Source organism: Myotis daubentonii, chromosome 21 (assembly GCF_963259705.1).
Source record: "Myotis daubentonii chromosome 21, mMyoDau2.1, whole genome shotgun sequence".
Classification (NCBI taxonomy): domain Eukaryota; kingdom Metazoa; phylum Chordata; class Mammalia; order Chiroptera; family Vespertilionidae; genus Myotis; species Myotis daubentonii.
Window position 1 is genome coordinate 7,360,643 of NC_081860.1, and position 17,203 is coordinate 7,377,845.

The following is a 17,203-nucleotide window of genomic DNA, read 5'->3' on the forward strand; positions in this document are numbered from 1 at the left end:
AAAAGAAAAATCAACCAAAAAAATGAGTTCGCCTGTCACCTCTGACACGCTTGTCATAGGTTCGCCATCACTGCTCTATACTCAACCGAGACACATCAGCCAGGACTGTAGATCACTTGAATATAGGAGCCCTGGCCAGATTAGCTCAGTGGATGGAGTGTCGGCCTGTGGACTGAAGGCTCCCAGGTTCAGTTCTGGTCAAGGACACATGGCCAGGTTGCAGGCTTGATCCCCAGTAGAGAGCATGCAGGAGGCAGCCAATCAGTGATTCTCTCTCATCATTGATGTTTCTATCTCTCGCTCTCTCTCCCTCTCTGAAATCAATAAAAATATATTTTAAAAAATATATAGGAAATCATGGTCAGGTTGGTAACAGTAGTAGTAGCTCAGAAGGGACAGTGTGAGCCTGAGGTCTAGCTTTCCTGCTGGGGCCACTGTGGAATGTGGGTATCACGACACAGCAGAGAGATAGAAGTTGTCATGTAGAGTGTGGGGGAGAGGTAATCATTTTGCAGTGGCCAAGGCCTTTAAAAGATGAGTGGACCTGATATTATTTAGAGGCTGAAGTGTTATTCAAACAAAGTGAGACTAGGGCTGGTACATATTAACTTCTCCAAATACTCACCAGGATTTTGTTGTGACCCTTGGTGTGGCCTCGTTTTGGAGAGTTGCAGACAGTCTTCTGGATTAGCTTAGAGGCTTGAGTGGTCATCTGTGAAACCCACTTGGCATGGTCAGAACGCCATCGGGTGTGGGACTTGAGTGTCGGTTAAGTAAGAGATGTTGGCAAGCATTCTCTGGACAACAAATGCTGAGTTAACTCAGAGGCCAAGGAGAGCACTGTGGGGGCTGGTGCTGGGGGAGTGCAGGTGGAAGCCACGTGTGGAAAAGAGTGATGTGCACTTCAAGAGGGAATGTGAATTGATGGCCATAGCACCCTGACCTTGACATAAGAGTGAATGACGAGAGAGTCCATTTCTGGTGGTGTCTGGATGATTCAGTAAAGTGACTTTTAGGGTGATTGCCTGTAAAGAGGGGAGTTTTGGTGCTACATTCTAGGTACAGAGCTTTATTGCCATTTAACTAACCATCTGTCTTTTGTTCTTGGGGGTGACGCACAGATTGATAGGAATGAGCTAGCCTACATCAGTATTACCCAGGCTTCAAAATCTCCACTGGAATGGGCAAGGGAAAAGGGTAAGGGGTAAGAGATTAAGGATGTGGTGAACTATAATTTTGGAAAAAAGTGATTAGGAAGTAATTTGTCCTTACCACGACAAATTTGCATTACCTTTGAAGTTGTGCTTCTGAAAATGAAGCTGTGTGAGAGAAGTGTTGTTCAAAGAACTCTGTGCAACAGGTAGTGCAAAGCCATGGCCTCAGTACCTTGGGATTGGAGTCAAGAGGGTGCAGTGTGACGCCATGTATTTGGTGTCTTTGAGAAACAATATGAGGGTATTGCCTGACAAAACCAGTGTCAAATCACTCACACTGTCTTTATGGCCAGCATCTCTCTTTAACCTGTGGTTTTGACACCCACTCTGCTGATAAAAGTCAGTGTGGTGTACACAGGAGTCCATAGCTCAGGTGTCCTATCTGCCTTTATTATAGTGGGAAGACAAAATGTCAGTAGGAATATAAGAAGACAATGGCTTTCATGGGATGAAGGCCTGGTATTTTCTCTGATGTGTGGAGTGGACAGAGCAGATCGATGTGGAGGGTGGGGAGTATGACAGACTAAGAATCTTAGGAGTGAAGCTGATCTTGGGCTGTACTGTCCCCGTTATGACAGGATATGAACTTTGAGGACGTGGCCATTGTCTTCTCTCAGGAGGAATGGGTCTCCTTAATGAGGCTCAGAGACTTCTGTACTATGATGTGATGCTGGAAGTGTTTGCACTTGTGTCATCTGTAGGTAAGACCTTGATGTTCTCCCAGTGTCCTGAGGTGATGACCTCTCTTCCTTTATTCCTCAGGCAGAGCTTTCTCTCTCCCACAGTGGGAACATGGCCTGTGCTAATTTTCCCCACTGCCTTGTCATGTGCTGTGGCTGCCAGGGATGAGCTGGATGGAGAGCCCTGAACAAAGGACTCCATGAACATCCCTAACACCTGTTACCTCAAAAGTAGAGGAAACAGAGAGTCAGGAGTCTTGCAGTGAACTTAATAGATCCCAGCTTGCACTTTCTCTTCATGGGAGGCTGACAGTGTCCATATGCATGGCTTCAACTTCTGTACTCTTTCTCTGGGTAACGTTTCTTTGTGGCAACCTGGGTCATATTATGGTCTTCACTTAAATGAACTGCAATCATCTGCAACATTGACGTGCCCACGTGTTATGAGGTGCACATATGTGGTAATTAGTCCTCGAAACCAGCTACTCCTTTCTTGAATTTCACTTGGAGTAAGAGGGAGCCAACCTCTTGCTCAGCTTGCCCCCTTCCCCAGTCAATAAGCCCTGCTGGATGCTGTTAGTTGAAGGATTAGCCGGAGCTCCATATTCTAATCCATGTGGTGTTTGCCATTTTTGAGTCATATTTCTGGCGAGGCCTTTCTGTTTTGTGATCTTCATTAGCCCAGAAAGTTTCAAGAGCCTCTTATTAATCCTTCCTGCACATCTCTGATTTTCAGAGAATTGCATGTACCAACTGTGATGTGTAACACACCTTTGCAATGGGAATTCCCCCTGTCACCACATTCAACATTCATTTCCTCACCCCTTCTTACATTTCAGGTTGTTGGCACAACATGGGTGATAAGGAGGCCTGTTCTGGTCAAAGTGTATCTATACAAGGAGAGTCACAGGTCAGGGCTTCTAAGACAGCTCCAGCCACCCAGATGACCCTTCTGTGTAAGCGGTGTTTCTCTGTGTTACAACATGTTTTGCACCTGACTGAGTCGGATGTATCATATTTTAAGCAGAAAGCATTCTGTAGTGATGCACGTGTTGGAGACATCTGTTTCAGTGCAAACCCTCACTGTACTGGGCTGCATATCTGGCACTTCGCCCAGAAGGGGCGCTCTGTGCTGCCTGTTCCTGAAACACATAGATAGGAAGGTACTGACATCAAGCCAGGCCTTGAGATATGGTCTCATGGCCCCTTCCCCCCAGTCTGTACTCTCTGTTCCTAGATCACATAGATAGGAAGGTAGTCACTGTATGATGCTATATTGTGTCGAGAAGTAATTATGTAAACAAGGCTTTGTAACTTTGTGGTTTTTGCACATAAAAATGCTGTAATTCTTGTAGTCTGGGCTGCAGTTCGGCCTCTGCTCCGGCAGGGTGTAACTGTAGTCGCTGGCCATTGAATTCGGGGCTGCAGTTCAGCCACTGCTTCAACAGGGTGCTGTAACTGTAGCCAGCTGGCCAGCTTAATAAAGGCTCTTAAATTTAAATTCTGAGTCGGTAGTCTATCTCGCTGAGTGAACCCGTAACTTTTGGAGGTCCCAGCAAGATACCCCACCCACATCCCTGTGGGGAACGACTACCAAGGAGGCCTCCAGTTTCCATTCCGGGTTCCAGGGAGGCGGAGGAGACTCCACCCAAAACTTTCAATTCGGAAACCGAGCCACCTGGACTCTCGAGAGAGGTAAGGAAGACCAGTCGTTAAACAGGAATTGGGACGGCCCATAGAAGGACCCTTATAGAGGGCTGAATGCAGCGGTACTCATGGTCCAGACCCGCGGCCACCATGGTGGCCGGGGTCTCTGGTTTGTGCTGCTTTAGACTGAACCAGGTTTGTCTGTCTGGTGTTTGTTATCTTGGTGTTTGTTGTCAAAAAGTCATCTGCTTCTGTGTGCACCCCGCTGCAATGTTTTTTGAAAAATTTTCATGACTTCAAGGAGCGAGCTGCAGGTTCTGGGTAACCTTCGGTTGCATTTGTCTAGTTTGTTTTGTCTTTGTTCTTTGTTGTCTTTGTCTTTGTCAAAATGGGTTAGGGTCAGTCGTCTTCTTCGACCCCCTATCAATTAGGCCCACTCCAAGCGAGTGGAAGGGGAGCTTGATCACCTTCCGGGAAACCATAGAGCTCCCTTAGGCAATTAGTCAGGAATTGGTGGAAGTCAAAAACTTAGACTGTCTGGTGTATGAATATAAGATGAGAGTCTGTGTGAAGCGAAAGCTACTTTGTGCTGTCTGGCTGTACACATGAGAGTATTTGTTATCTCTTTCTGTTTCTCTATCCACTGAGCCAAACCAGCCAGGGCTACACAGATATTTTGAGATTCAACACAAAAGTTTATGTGAATATTGAATTTGTTTTGTTCTTGATTAGTATTGTATTCTATGAAAAACTACCTCATCTATTGATCAGTCTATAAAATTGGTTATTTCCAGGTTTGGGGTATTATAAATCAATCTGTTTGCAATATTTGCATTCAGTTATCTTTATAGATATGCATTCGACTAATCAGACTATTGTAGTATGGGTGGATATTTCACATTTTAACATATGCAGAACTGTGATTTAAAATTGTCATGCACCTTGCCTTCCCAGCCATACCTAACATATAAAAATTCCAGTTTTGTTCAACCCTGCAAGGACAGGCAATGGTTAATGTTTTTAAATAGTAGGTCTGCAATTATCTATGTATGAACTTGCTTTTGCTTTCATTTCATTTCCGAAGAGTTTTTGGTGGTGAACATTTTTTCATACATTTACTTTCATTTTCTTTATCTCCTCTGTTGAGATGTTGGCTTATAAATTGGCCTAATTTTAAAATTACTTATTATTTTAACCAATATGTGGACAGTTCACAACCTAAGACATATGTTTGAATTTCACTCATTCCTCCATAACTGAATGACTTCTTGCTGTATGGAACTATGGGTTTTGAATACTGTAAGGAAAATGTTTTTCTCAATTTTTAACCTATGTACAGTTTAAATCCACATGTATCATATACTTACAGGTTTTATATGCATTGTTCACATTCTCCACCACTCTTTTCTAAGTATAAGCATTCAGTAACACATTAAGTGAAGTCTAGGTTTGTGATCTTTGTTGACTTCCCTCATGTAAATACCCTCTTTGTGGTTAGTTTCAAAATGCCAAAATGATGGCCATGAACAAGGATATGATAAGATATTTCAGTAGGCAAATCATCATATTTTATTTCCCACAATTGATAAAGTAGCAGTCGGTATCCACAAAAACATCTATATATCTAAAAGCCTAATATGCAAATTGTCCCCACAAGAGTTTGACTGGGAGACTTTTCACTCTTATGACATGTGGTGACCACCAGGGGCCAGCGTGGAATGAAGGAAGGCCCTGGCTGGCAGCCTGAAGGCCCCGATCAGCCCTGATTGCTGGCCAGGTTTGGGACGCTACCCATGCATGCATTTTGTGCACCAAGCCTCCAGTTTTTAATAAAATAGTAAAATAATTTTGAAATGCAGGTGGTAAATATTTCTTTGTAGTTTTTTTTACATATTACTGATTTTAAAAATACATTTCAAAATGTTTTTATTGATTTCAGAGAGGTTAGGGAAAGACAGAGATAGAAACTTCAATGATGAGAGAGAATCATTGATAGGCTGCCTCCCACAGTTCAGCATGTGCTTTGACCAGGAAGCTGACGAGAGTCACCGTGGTTGGTTTTGACAACCTGGATGAGAAAGTGGGGTCTTGGTTGAACTGTGGGCACTGTGTACGGTCTTGTCCTTCACTGCAGGAGGCCTCACAGTTTGCCTTGAGCCCCAGACTGCCTTCTGATGGGTACCTCTGTACCAGAGGGAACATTCCAGAACTGAATACAAATAAAAAGTCCAGTTGCTGACACTTTTGGTTAAAGGTGTGTCTGTAAGGTACTTTAGTATACATACCACCATGATAGTACCCCAGTAGAAAATGACATACACAGAGGCATCCACAGAAGTTCAGAGGATCTGGCCAAAATTCACAATGGGACAGGATATGGAATAAAAGAGATAAAATTTGAGATAATGAGCAGCCTCAGACATTCACAATAAATCAAGCTCAGTAAGTCATCTTTAGAAAGCCAAAAATCAGCCTCCAAGATGCCCCATTGGATTCCTGTTTTTTAAGTAAGACTACAAGACCTGGCTAGTGAACTCAGTGGTTATAGCTTTGACTCAAGGAGCAAGTGGTCTCTGGTTCCATTACGGTCAAGGGCAAAGACCTCAGTTTCAGGTTGAATAATAGGGCCATGTCAGGGCACATAAGGGAGGCAAGCCATTGATGTGTCTCTCTCTTGCAGATGTTTCTCTCCCTCTCTCTCCACCTCCTCCTACCATTCAACTATCTCTAGAAGTAAATGGAAAAATAATTGTATGGTCTGGTGGGGGGAAAGAAAACAGAAAGACTGCTAGTTGGCCAATTCATGCTTCCTACTTAGTGTTTTTAGACATTAGAAACAGGGTTTCTCTAGGGAAATCAGTTTCTACTACACCATGGGCTCTACACTCTCCAGTTTCCAAAGTTATGTTGCAATCCCTCAGAATCACCTTCTCTCACAGGTCAGTTAATTTTTATCACTCAGAGACTAACCTAAGTTAAAAAATGAACAGATTATTTTATTCAAAAAGCATTGGGGATTTTTGTCCTTAAATAAAAGCAATGAGGGGATCAAGACAATAGAACAAATTGTGTGGGTTTATTCTGAGATTCCTGGTCTTCATTCTAGAAGCCTCTTATGCGAATGAAGACAGACTTCCACTGAGATCAGATGATTCTGGTAAATGTTCTTTATATAGTTGTATGTTTTACTTATCAAACTGTTGAAGTATAGGTGAATGTTTTACCTTTTCATATATACAGAACTGTGCTCAGAGAACATATGCCCCGTATGCACTTATCCTGGCCCTACCACCTCTTCCACGCTTTTTCTGGGAGACTATAGTGACCCCCCTGGCTTCACGTTTCTGTCTTATCACCTGTTGTACCAACCATGCCCCATTGTTTTTGGGGTGTCCTCCACTAGAACTCTAGCTCCCAACGAAAGAGAACTAGATACTTCCTGAATCATCAGTGTCCACACACTCATTCCTTACAGGTCACAGCTGTGCCTTGCTGAGAAAGCTGCTTCCATGAAGCCTAATTCATTTTCTGATGCATATGGATGAATATGAGGCAACGCTGAGGGGAAGAACTCTTAGGACAGTCCTGTGAACTCCTCGTCTCTGGAGAACAGGTCACATCCTTGCCCATGTGACAAAAGGTGTGATGGGGGAAAGAGGTTCATAGGCTTCAATACCTCCATGCGAGGACGTGACGGTGTGACCGAACCGGGAGAATTTGGGAAACCCAGTGCTTGTTTTGTGTTTAAAGGAACAGAGAAGATGAGGCAGAGTTTGGAACGAGTTGTTTACTTTCATTCTCAGGAAACTGGGGACATGAATGGTCCTGACCAAAAGAGGGACATTGTGTAAGGTAGTTGTTTAATCTTTTCCGAAAGCAGCTCAAAAGAGGAACAGACTAGAAGAGAGATGATAGCAGTTGGGGACAGGAGGCAGAAATCCTATAAAAGATAAGGTAACTGGCAAGAGTGTGCACTGAGGACTGAGTCTTGAAGAAATGTGGTCATCATCTGGACACATGGGCCTATTGACTGGGAAATGGTACTGAGCAGTCTGAGCCCATGGATCCTGGGGTTGGTGGCCAGAGTCTCAACAGATCTTTCTCTGAACACAGATCCCTTCAAAATCAGGGTGGTTTAAGGATGTTGTTTTGTGGAACTGATATCAGGGCCTCACACTCTTACAACTTCTGAGATAGTGGTATCATGGGATTGTCTTGCCTCTCTTCTGGCCCTTATATCTGGGGACCTTGATGAGACACCAAGCCCAGAATTCTAAGTACATGTCTAAGTTTGTCTGAAATGATCCCTGTTTTTGGCAAACAGTGGAATCAGTTGTGAGTAGACCTTCCAATCATAGGTTCCTTTATGTGCAAAGGCTTAGAGTGAAGACTGAGCTCATTTAGGAACCAACAGGCGTCCTTTAAAAAAAACGTTTCATTGATTCCTGAATGAAAGGGAGAAGGAGAAATAGAAACCAGAGTGATCAGAGAGAATTATTGGTGGGCTCACTCCTTCAAGCCCCCCACTGGGGATCAAGCCCACAAGCCTGGCATGTGCCCCTGACCCGAATCAAACCCGAGACCCTTCAGTTCACAGGCTGGTGCTCTATCCACTGAGCAAACCAGTTGGGGCTTGTGTCCATTTTTTTTTTAAAATAGGAACTAGTAACAGTGGAACAGGAGTGAGGTCTAGAGGAGCTTCTGATACTTTTGGCGTCTGTTCTGCAGGTGATGTGAGTAATGGAAGATTTCGAGCAGCAGAGGCAGGTGATCTGACCCAGGTTTCATTAGACTTCCAGTGGCTGAAGAATAACAAAGCAAATGGCTGTGAGGGAGGTGGTAGAAAGTCTAGGATGGAGGTTGCTGTGCTGAGCATGATGCTTAGTGGCCCATGCTGGTGACTGTGCGGGTGAAATAAGCTGTTGGATTCTGGGTTTGTGTTTTATGTGCAGCGAAGTGGATTTTCTAATTTTCAGGCTGAGAGAGAGGTAAGAGCCAGGGATGACTTGAAGGTTTGCATTTGGAGCTGCAGGTATGGAAGCACCATCAACTGAGATGCAGATATTCATAGTAGAAGTGTAATGTTCATTGAGGATACCAAACTTATTTTTTATCCTTTTTGGTGTGTGAGATTTCAGAGATTACTTCATGAGCAACTGGTACTCTGAGGAGAAGTTCAGGTTGAAAAGTCCTTGAAAGTCGGGGTATAGTGAGCAGGGTAGAGTTGTCCATCATCTTTTTAAAAACTTTTTTTTGCTTTTTAATTGGAGACAAAGAGCAATTAAAACAAGATAAGAATGCAGCTGTTGCATCTTTCTTGTGAATCACACACCAAGATTGTGTTGAGAGCTTTAGTGTGGTCAGTAGTCTGACTAATTTACATACGGGAATGAGTGGTCATATTTGAGACACACTGGACCTGGGAGAGAGGGCCATAGGTGATGGGACTTGAGTGCTGATGGCTGTGACTGGGGAAGAGACATCAAGTGCAGCACCAGAAGTGGTGGGCTCTGGATATCTGAGATTTGATGTGGTTCTCAATTGGTGAGGTTGAAGTGAAAAAAAACAATCAGGGAGGGAGGTTTTCATAGAAGCACTGCAGGCTCCTCATTGATTGTGGATGGAAAGACAGAAGGCGCCTCATTGAGTGTGGACTATCAGAGTTGGTGTAGAACTTAATTCAGTTTGAATTTTCCAGGCATTAATCGAACCACACTTACTGAGTAATGAGTAGGAAGTCGGAGATGACTATGGGGTCTGTGACTGTGGGAGTGTAGGATTGAGAGAGTTATGGTAGGAAGAGTGATGTGTACTTGGATAGGGCATGTGCATTCATGCCTGCAGGGCCACTGAAATCAACATAAGAGGGAATGAAGGTGGAGTTCATTCTGGTGATATCTGGATAATTTGATATGGTGAATTTCAGATTAATTCCTGAAAAGAGGGTCTATTGCAGTGGTACTTTCTTGCTCCAGAGATTAGGTGAAATATATGTGCAACCTGCCTTTTGTTGTGAGGGCAGTTGCAGTGATCTATAGCAATGAGAGAGCATACATCAGTGTCATCTTGGCTGGCGTTGGGAAGAGTGAAGGGTAAGAGAGAAATACATTACTAAAGAGGTGAATTGGAGTATTGGAAAAGAAGACGATTAAGATAAACCATCCAAGTCACGACGTATTTGTGTTACCATTGGCATTATGCCTCTGGGAATGAAGCTGTGTGAGAGAAGTGTGGTGCAAAGATTTATGTGCGGCAGGAAGTGCAAAGTGATGGCTCAGCACCCTAGAATTGGTGTCAAGGGGTAAAGTGTGAGGCCAAAATATTCAGGGACTTGGAATGATAATCTGAGGAACAACAAGGTTATTGCCTCACAAGAACAGTGTCAAATCACTCACAATCTCATTATGGACATCATCTCTCCGTACCCTATGTTCATGACTCCCACTGTATTGAAAGGCGCAGTGTGGACAACATGTTTGTAGTAGAGAGCGGGTATGATCTATATGCTCATTGCCCTTATTGTCGTGGGAAGACACTGCATCAGTAGGAATATAAGGAGTGAGTGTCTTTGATGAAACAAAGGCCTGATATCTTCTTCGTAGTCAGAAGTGTAGGGAGCAGATGGATATGGAAGTTGTGGTGTATGATCAATGCTAAATCTTAGGAGAGAAGCTGATAATGGACTAAACTATCCCCATTATGACAGGATATGAACTTTGAGGATGTGGCCATTGCCTTCTCTCCAGAGGAGTGGGGAATCCTTGATGAGGCTCAGAGACTTCTGTACTGCAAAGTGATGCTGGAATTATTTGCACTTGTTTCATCTGTAGGTAAGACCCTCACATATCTCCTAATGGACTGAAGTGATGGCTTCTCTTCGTTTATATTCCACCTGTATCTTTCTCTCTCCTGCAGCCAGACCTTGGGCTCTGCAAATTTTCCTCAGCCTCATGTGAAATGTGCTATAGATTCGAGTTCCGAGCTGTGTGGAGAGCCCTGAGAAATAAACTCCACAAACTTCTTTAACATTATTTTCTACAGAAACTTCAGGATGCCTCTGGGAGCCAGTCGTCTTACAGACAGCTTAATGGATCCCACTTGCTGTTTATCTAACTGGGACAGTGACTATGTCTAGGTCCATGGCTTCCACTTCTGCACCTTTCCTCCAGATAAAGCTTCTGGGTGACTGCCTGTGCCCGGTTATGTTCTTTACTTACATGAACCATCAGCTGTTCTTGTAAGACCCTCCTTCAATTGGTGTTTGTAATATTACCTTCCCTCAAAACTATTCCTAGTGGATTTGCTCTAAACCTTGGCTGGGTGGTCACGTCTGTCATCTTTCATTAATACTTGGAATATTTTGGTTTTATGTATTTGTAGAGAAGGTGGTACAGTGAGAACCCTAGTTTTTTTTCACAGAGTGAACTTGCAGGATGGTCTTAGTGGAGGCCTGGCTCAGCTGAGTGGAAACTAGCAACGTGTGACACAAGGGCACTTTTCTTTTTTTTTTTTTTTTTTTAATTAAATCTTTATTGTTCAGATTATTACATTTGTTCCTCTTTTTTTCCCCTCCATAACTCCCCTCCTCCCAGTTCCCGCCCCACCCTCCGCCCTCACTCCCCACCCACTGTCCTCATCCATAGGTGCACGATTTTTGTCCAGTCTCTTCCCACATCTCCCACACCCCTTTCCCCCCCAAGAATAGTCAGTCCATTCCCTTTCTATGTCCCTGATTCTATTATAATCAACAGTTCTTTCTGTTCATCAGATTATTTATTCACTTGATTCTTAGATTCACTTGTTGATAGATGCATATTTGTTGTTCATAATTTGTATCTTTACTTTTTCTTCCTCTTCCTCTTCCTCTTCTTAAAGGATACCTTTCAGCATTTCATATAATCCTGGTTTGGTGGTGATGAACTCCTTTAGCTTTTCCTTATCTGTGAAGCTCTTTATCTGACCTTCAATTCTGAATGATAGCTTTGCTGGATAAAGTAATCTTGGTTGTAGGTTCTTGGTATTCATCACTTTGAATATTTCTTGCCACTCCCTTCTGGCCTGCAAAGTTTCTGTTGAGAAATCAGCTGACAGTCGTATGGGTATTCCCTTGTAGGTAACTGAGTTTCTTTCTCTTGCTGTTTTTAAGATTCTCTCTTTGTCTTTTGCTCTTGGCATTTTAATTATGATGTGTCTTGGTGTGGTCCTCTTTGGATTCCTTTTGTTTGGGGTTCTCCGAGCTTCTTGGACCTGTAAGTCCATTTCTTTCACCAGGTGGGGGAAGTTTTCTGTCATTATTTCTTCAAATAGGTTTTCAATATCTTGCTCTCTCTCATCTTCTGGCACCCCTATAATTCTGATGTTGGTACGCTTGAAGCTGTCCCAGAGGCTCCTTACACTATCCTCGCATTTTTGGATTCTTTTTTCATTTTGCTTTTCCCGTTGGATGTTTTTTGCTTCCTCGCATTTCAAATCATTGACTTGATTCTTGCGCTCCTCTGGTCTGCTGTCGGGCGTCTGTATAATATTCGTTATTTCAGTCTGTGTGTGCTTAATTTCTAGTTGGTTCCCCAATATAAGATCGAGGGTCTTATTAGTTTTCGTGTAGATCTCATTAAGTTTATCGGCGGCTTCTAAACAGTTCTTGAGAGACCTTAAAAGTGTGGTTCTGAACTCTATTTCTTCCATTGACAATTTTGTCCTGTTTCTTTGTCTCCGCATTTTGTTATGCTTCCTTGGTGCACCCCCTAGTGGTCTTTGTTCGCAGTCTTATAGATAAATCTTGATTGTTGTAGCTAATTCCAGGGAGGGTTTGACCTCCAGGCCAAGTGGCTATGAGAATCAGCTGTGTCAGCAGTGAGAGAACTTCTGTCCTCTAGGGAGGTGCTAATCTAGCCTTTGCCTGAGGCTATCCGGCAAATGCCTTTGCCTGAGGCTATCCGGCAAATGCCTCTGTGCAGGGCTTGGGCGGGGCGGGTTGCACAGGATCAACAGGGTGGGCCGGAGAGAGCAGTTATGGCGGCTCTCAGTCCTGTCCCAAGGGGCTCTGCCTCTCTGAGTCCCAGCACCCGCTGCAAAGCTCGGAGAGAAAGCTGCACTCGCTCTGACCAAAGCCAGACAGTCCCGCTTCTCCCGTTTGAGTCTGGGTCCCTAAAGACTCGCCCGGATCTGGTGCTCAGAGTCTGCGACTCCCTCCCGATTGAAAACAACAACCGCGCCCTCCGCCGCCAGCCCGCTCCGCGCACTCCGCACCTCAGAATTTGACTTCAGCACTGCGCCTCCTCTGAGTGTCCGTGTGCGTTTCTCTTTCCTCCTAGTTGTAGGACTTCCACTCAGCCAGCGTTCCTGTGGTTCTGGGTGATGTCCCTTCCGTTTTTTGGTTTCACTTTTGAAGTAGTTGTTCAAAGCAGCAAACTCCGGCGTTAACCTATGCCGCCATCTTGGTTCTCTCAAGGGCACTTTTCAAATTATACCAGGAATCAGCTAGATTTCATCACTGCTCAGATGGAGGTGCTACTGCCTATATCTTATTTTTACCTTTCCTTTTAACTACATTACACTTTCTGACATGTCATTTCACATATGACTTCCTAGCATTCAGTCATGTTCACCTCTGTGGCATTTTTCCATCCCCTGCTCCTCTGCAATGCTGCCTCTGCAGTATTCATCAACTTTGACCTGCACACGTGTTATGAAGTTTACATACGTACTTAAGTAGTCCTCAAAAAACAGCTAGTCGTTTATTGAATTTTTTTTGTAATAAGATATAAACAAAATTCTGCAGAGCTTGTCTATGTCACCTGCAGACAAGCCCTACTAAACACAACACTGTTAGCGTAAGGAAGGGCTGGAAGTCTTACCTATCTTCCATGTGGTGTTTGCCATCTTTGTGTCATATTCCTGGTGTGGTCTTCCTTCCTTTATGATCTTCAGATTCCCAGAACTTCGCAGAAGCCTGTTATGAACCTTCCTGCACATCTCTTCTTTGCAGAAAATTGCATGAAGCCGAGGTGCCATGGGGAAAATACTTTTGTAATGCAACTTCCCTCTGTCACCACAATCAACATTCATTGCCTCACCTTTTTTCTGTTTTCAGATTGTTGTCATAAAAAGGATGATGAGGAGACCTGTGCTTCTCAGAGTGTATATGTAGAAGGAGAGTCACAGGTCAGGGATTCTAAGACAGCTCCAGCAACCCAGAAGAACCATCCATGTAAGCAGTGTTTCTCGGTTTTAAAAGATATTTTGCACCTGAATGAGTTACAAGAAGCACAATTGGAACATAAAAGCTTCATAAGTGAGGCATTTGTGAGAGACTTCTGTTCCATTAAAAACTCTCACCAGCAACAGAGGGATGCCAGAGGAAAGATATCCTGGAAAGAAGCTACGGACAAGGCCTCATTTGTGACCAGCTGTAGTTTTTACTTATCAGAGCTGACTTCAACCAACAGGGCTATTGGGGAACATTCCCAAACTTCCTCAGAGCTTCCCCAGCACCAGGCAACTCATAACACTGAGGAGCTACACTGTGGCAGTGAGATTTCACAGGAATTTCTCAGTGGAAAAAGTCATCACCAGTGGGATGAATGTGAAAACGCTGCTAGCCACAACTTGAAAGTTGTTGGATGTCAGGATGTGTGTTCTGGAGAGTGTGGCAAATGTAGGAAAAATTATGGAGGAATCTTTAACCTCATTCGACATAAAAGAGTTCACTCTGGAGGAAAGCGGTATGAGTACACAGATTGTGGGAAGTCCTTCAGTGAGAGTTCCAACCTCATTCGACATCAGAGAATTCACACTGGAGAAAAGCCTTATGAGTATTGTGAATGTGGAAAAGGTTTTACCCGCAATAATTCCCTTTTTGTACACAAGAGAGTTCACACTGGCGAAAAACCTTATGAATGTGGTGATTGTCAGAAGCCTTTTAGGGATAATAAGCAGCTCCCTATTCACAAGAGAGTTCACACTGGAGAAAAACCTTATGAATGTAGTGAATGTTGGAAGTCTTTTAGGTATAATAGTCAGCTCCTTATCCACAAGAGAGTTCACACTGGAGAAAAGCCTTATGTGTGTAGTGAATGTGGGAAAGCTTTTAACCGCAAGTATTATGTTCTTATCCACAAGAGAATTCACACTGGAGAAAAACCTTATGAATGTGGTGAATGTGGGATGTCTTTTAGGTATAATAGTCAGCTCCTTATCCACAAGAGAGTTCACACTGGAGAAAAGCCTTATGTGTGTAGTGAATGTGGGAAAGCTTTTAACCGCAATTATTATCTTCTTATCCACAAGAGAGTTCACACTGGAGAAAAACCTTATGAATGTGGTGAATGTGGGAAGTGTTTTAGGGATAATAAGCAACTCGTTATCCACAAGAGAGTTCACACTGGAGAAAAACCTTATGAATGTGGTGAATGTGGGAAGTCTTTTAGGGATAATAAGCAGCTCCTTATCCACAAGAGAGTTCACACTGGAGAAAAACATTATGAATGTGGTGAATGTGGGAAGTCTTTTACCCAGTATAAATCCCTTCATATCCACAGGAGATTTCACACTGGAGAAAAACCTTATGAATGTGGTGAATGTGGAAAGTCCTTTAGGCAAAATAGTCACCTCATTATCCACAAGAGAGTTCACACTGGAGAAAAACCTTATGAATGTGGTGAATGTGGGAAGTCGTTTAGGCAAAATAGTAACCTCCTTATCCACAAGAGAGTTCACACTGGAGAAAAACCTTATGAATGTGAATGTGGGAAGTCTTTTACGAATAGTAAGCAGCTCCTTATCCACAAGAGAGTTCACACTGGAGAAAAACCTTATCCATGTGGTGAATGTGGGAAGTCATTTAGGCAAAATAGTCACCTCCTTATCCACAACAGAGTTCACACTGGAGAAAAACCTTATGAATGTGAATGTGGGAAGTCTTTTACGAATAGTAAGCAGCTCCTTATCCACAAGAGAGTTCACACTGGAGAAAAACCTTATGAATGTTGTGAATGTGGGAAGTGCTTTAGTGAAAATTTTCAGCTCCTTATCCATAAGAGAGTTCACACTGGAGAAAAGCCTTATGTGTGTAGTGAATGTGGGAAGTCTTTTAGGCAAAATAGTCACCTCCGTATCCACAAGCCGGTTCACTCTGGGGAAAAGCCTTATGAGTGTACGGATTGTGGGAAATCTTTTAGCCGAAAATATAGCCTGATGAGACACCTGCGACTTCACACTAGAGAAAAGCCATAAATGTGAAGGGAATGTTCCATTTTTCTTACTCAGAATAACAACACTGAAAGAGACTCTATGGTACACAGTTGCCTTAATATGATCCCTTTTTATCAGGACTGACACTCTGCTAGATTCCTCATAAGTTTCAGGTACAAGTGAGTGTTTAAGGAGCTACGTGAACTTGCCATTCTGCCCAGGCCTCCTATTCGATTGATGTCACTGTGAGTGATTGTGGCTGAAGTGATTTCTCCTCTACCACCTAGCTCATCTGAAAAGTGTGAATCAGTCACAATCCCTGTGTGCTTTCTTGAGCTTGAAATAGAGAGAATAATATGAACTCTTGGAAGGATCTTCATTCCTTTCTCTCTGACTAGGGAATGGGCCTGGTCCATGGTTTGTTCAGGACACCCATCCTCAGAAAAGAAGTGGTACCTCTTTCAGGGAGTTCATGGTTCTCACAGTATGCTGTGATGATTGGCTTAGGTTCCATTTCACCAATCTGAACATCTCTAGCTCAGGTTTATGATATTTTGTTAAAGGTGTTTTTCCTGTTGAATTGGTAATTGTGATGGTTCTATTCACTGCCTGCAATGTTTTGAAAGCACTTTTGTGATTTGTCAGCATGTAGATGTGAACCAATATTGTGGGGACATCAAACCTTCAGTGCTTTGGAAAGGAGAATATGATGGCAGAAAATCATTCTTCTTCCAAAACTGGCTTATTTTGCATTGCTGCCCAAGGTGTTGAAAGAAAGATTGCATACCTTTGTGGTATTAATTTATATCATGGTACCTTGTTTATGAGTGGAGTCAGTGGTCACCCAGAAGAGGAGCTCTTTTCTCTCCTTCCGTGAACAATATGAATTATGTTCTTTGTTCACAGTATGTATTACTTAAATCTTATCAATATTTAGGGGAACTCCTCCCCACATACTGCAAAGAAGCCAAGTGTCATGAAGTACGAAATTTCATAGTCTTCTGGCATTTGTTGTAAGACTCTGAGGTTAACCTACCATTGAGACAGAAACACTGTATTCATAGTGATGAGAGAGACTGCAGTAAATTATATGGAAAGTTTCTCTTCTGAACATAAATCCACAAATGTTCCTGGGCCTGTCTCTTGTGTGACCTTTGTGTACAGACATTCTCAACACCCCTAAAAATGTTTCCTGTAGCTGAAATCATTGGCAGAGAAAATTATGTAATGAATTTGTGGATTCCCCTGATCTCTGTAAGGTGTTTTCCACGAAGTCATTTCTCAATATGTAAGAACCCAAAGCTAAAAGAAGGATAATCCTGTAAACAGTCCCAGGAGGTGTCTTTTGTAACCAGTCATCCATCCTTTGGATCCCAAGACAGGAGTCTTCACTGCCTGCCAATATTTGCTTCCACTCAGACAATGATGTTCCTCTCAGGATATAGAAACTGATATGCAAGAAAGTGCACT

The 17,203-nt window shown here is 43.1% G+C and overlaps 1 protein-coding gene across 1 annotated transcript; it reads left to right on the plus strand.

Annotated features, from left to right (window-relative positions):
- Positions 1-14,515: 14,515 nt before the first annotated feature.
- On the plus strand, positions 14,516-15,775 carry LOC132223044 (zinc finger protein 418-like; the record flags this gene model as incomplete). The annotated part of the gene is made up of 1 exon (XM_059678421.1): positions 14,516-15,775. A coding segment is annotated over one exon (1,260 nt), but the record flags the coding sequence as incomplete, so codon positions are not given.
- Between the last annotated feature and the right edge of the window lie 1,428 nt (positions 15,776-17,203).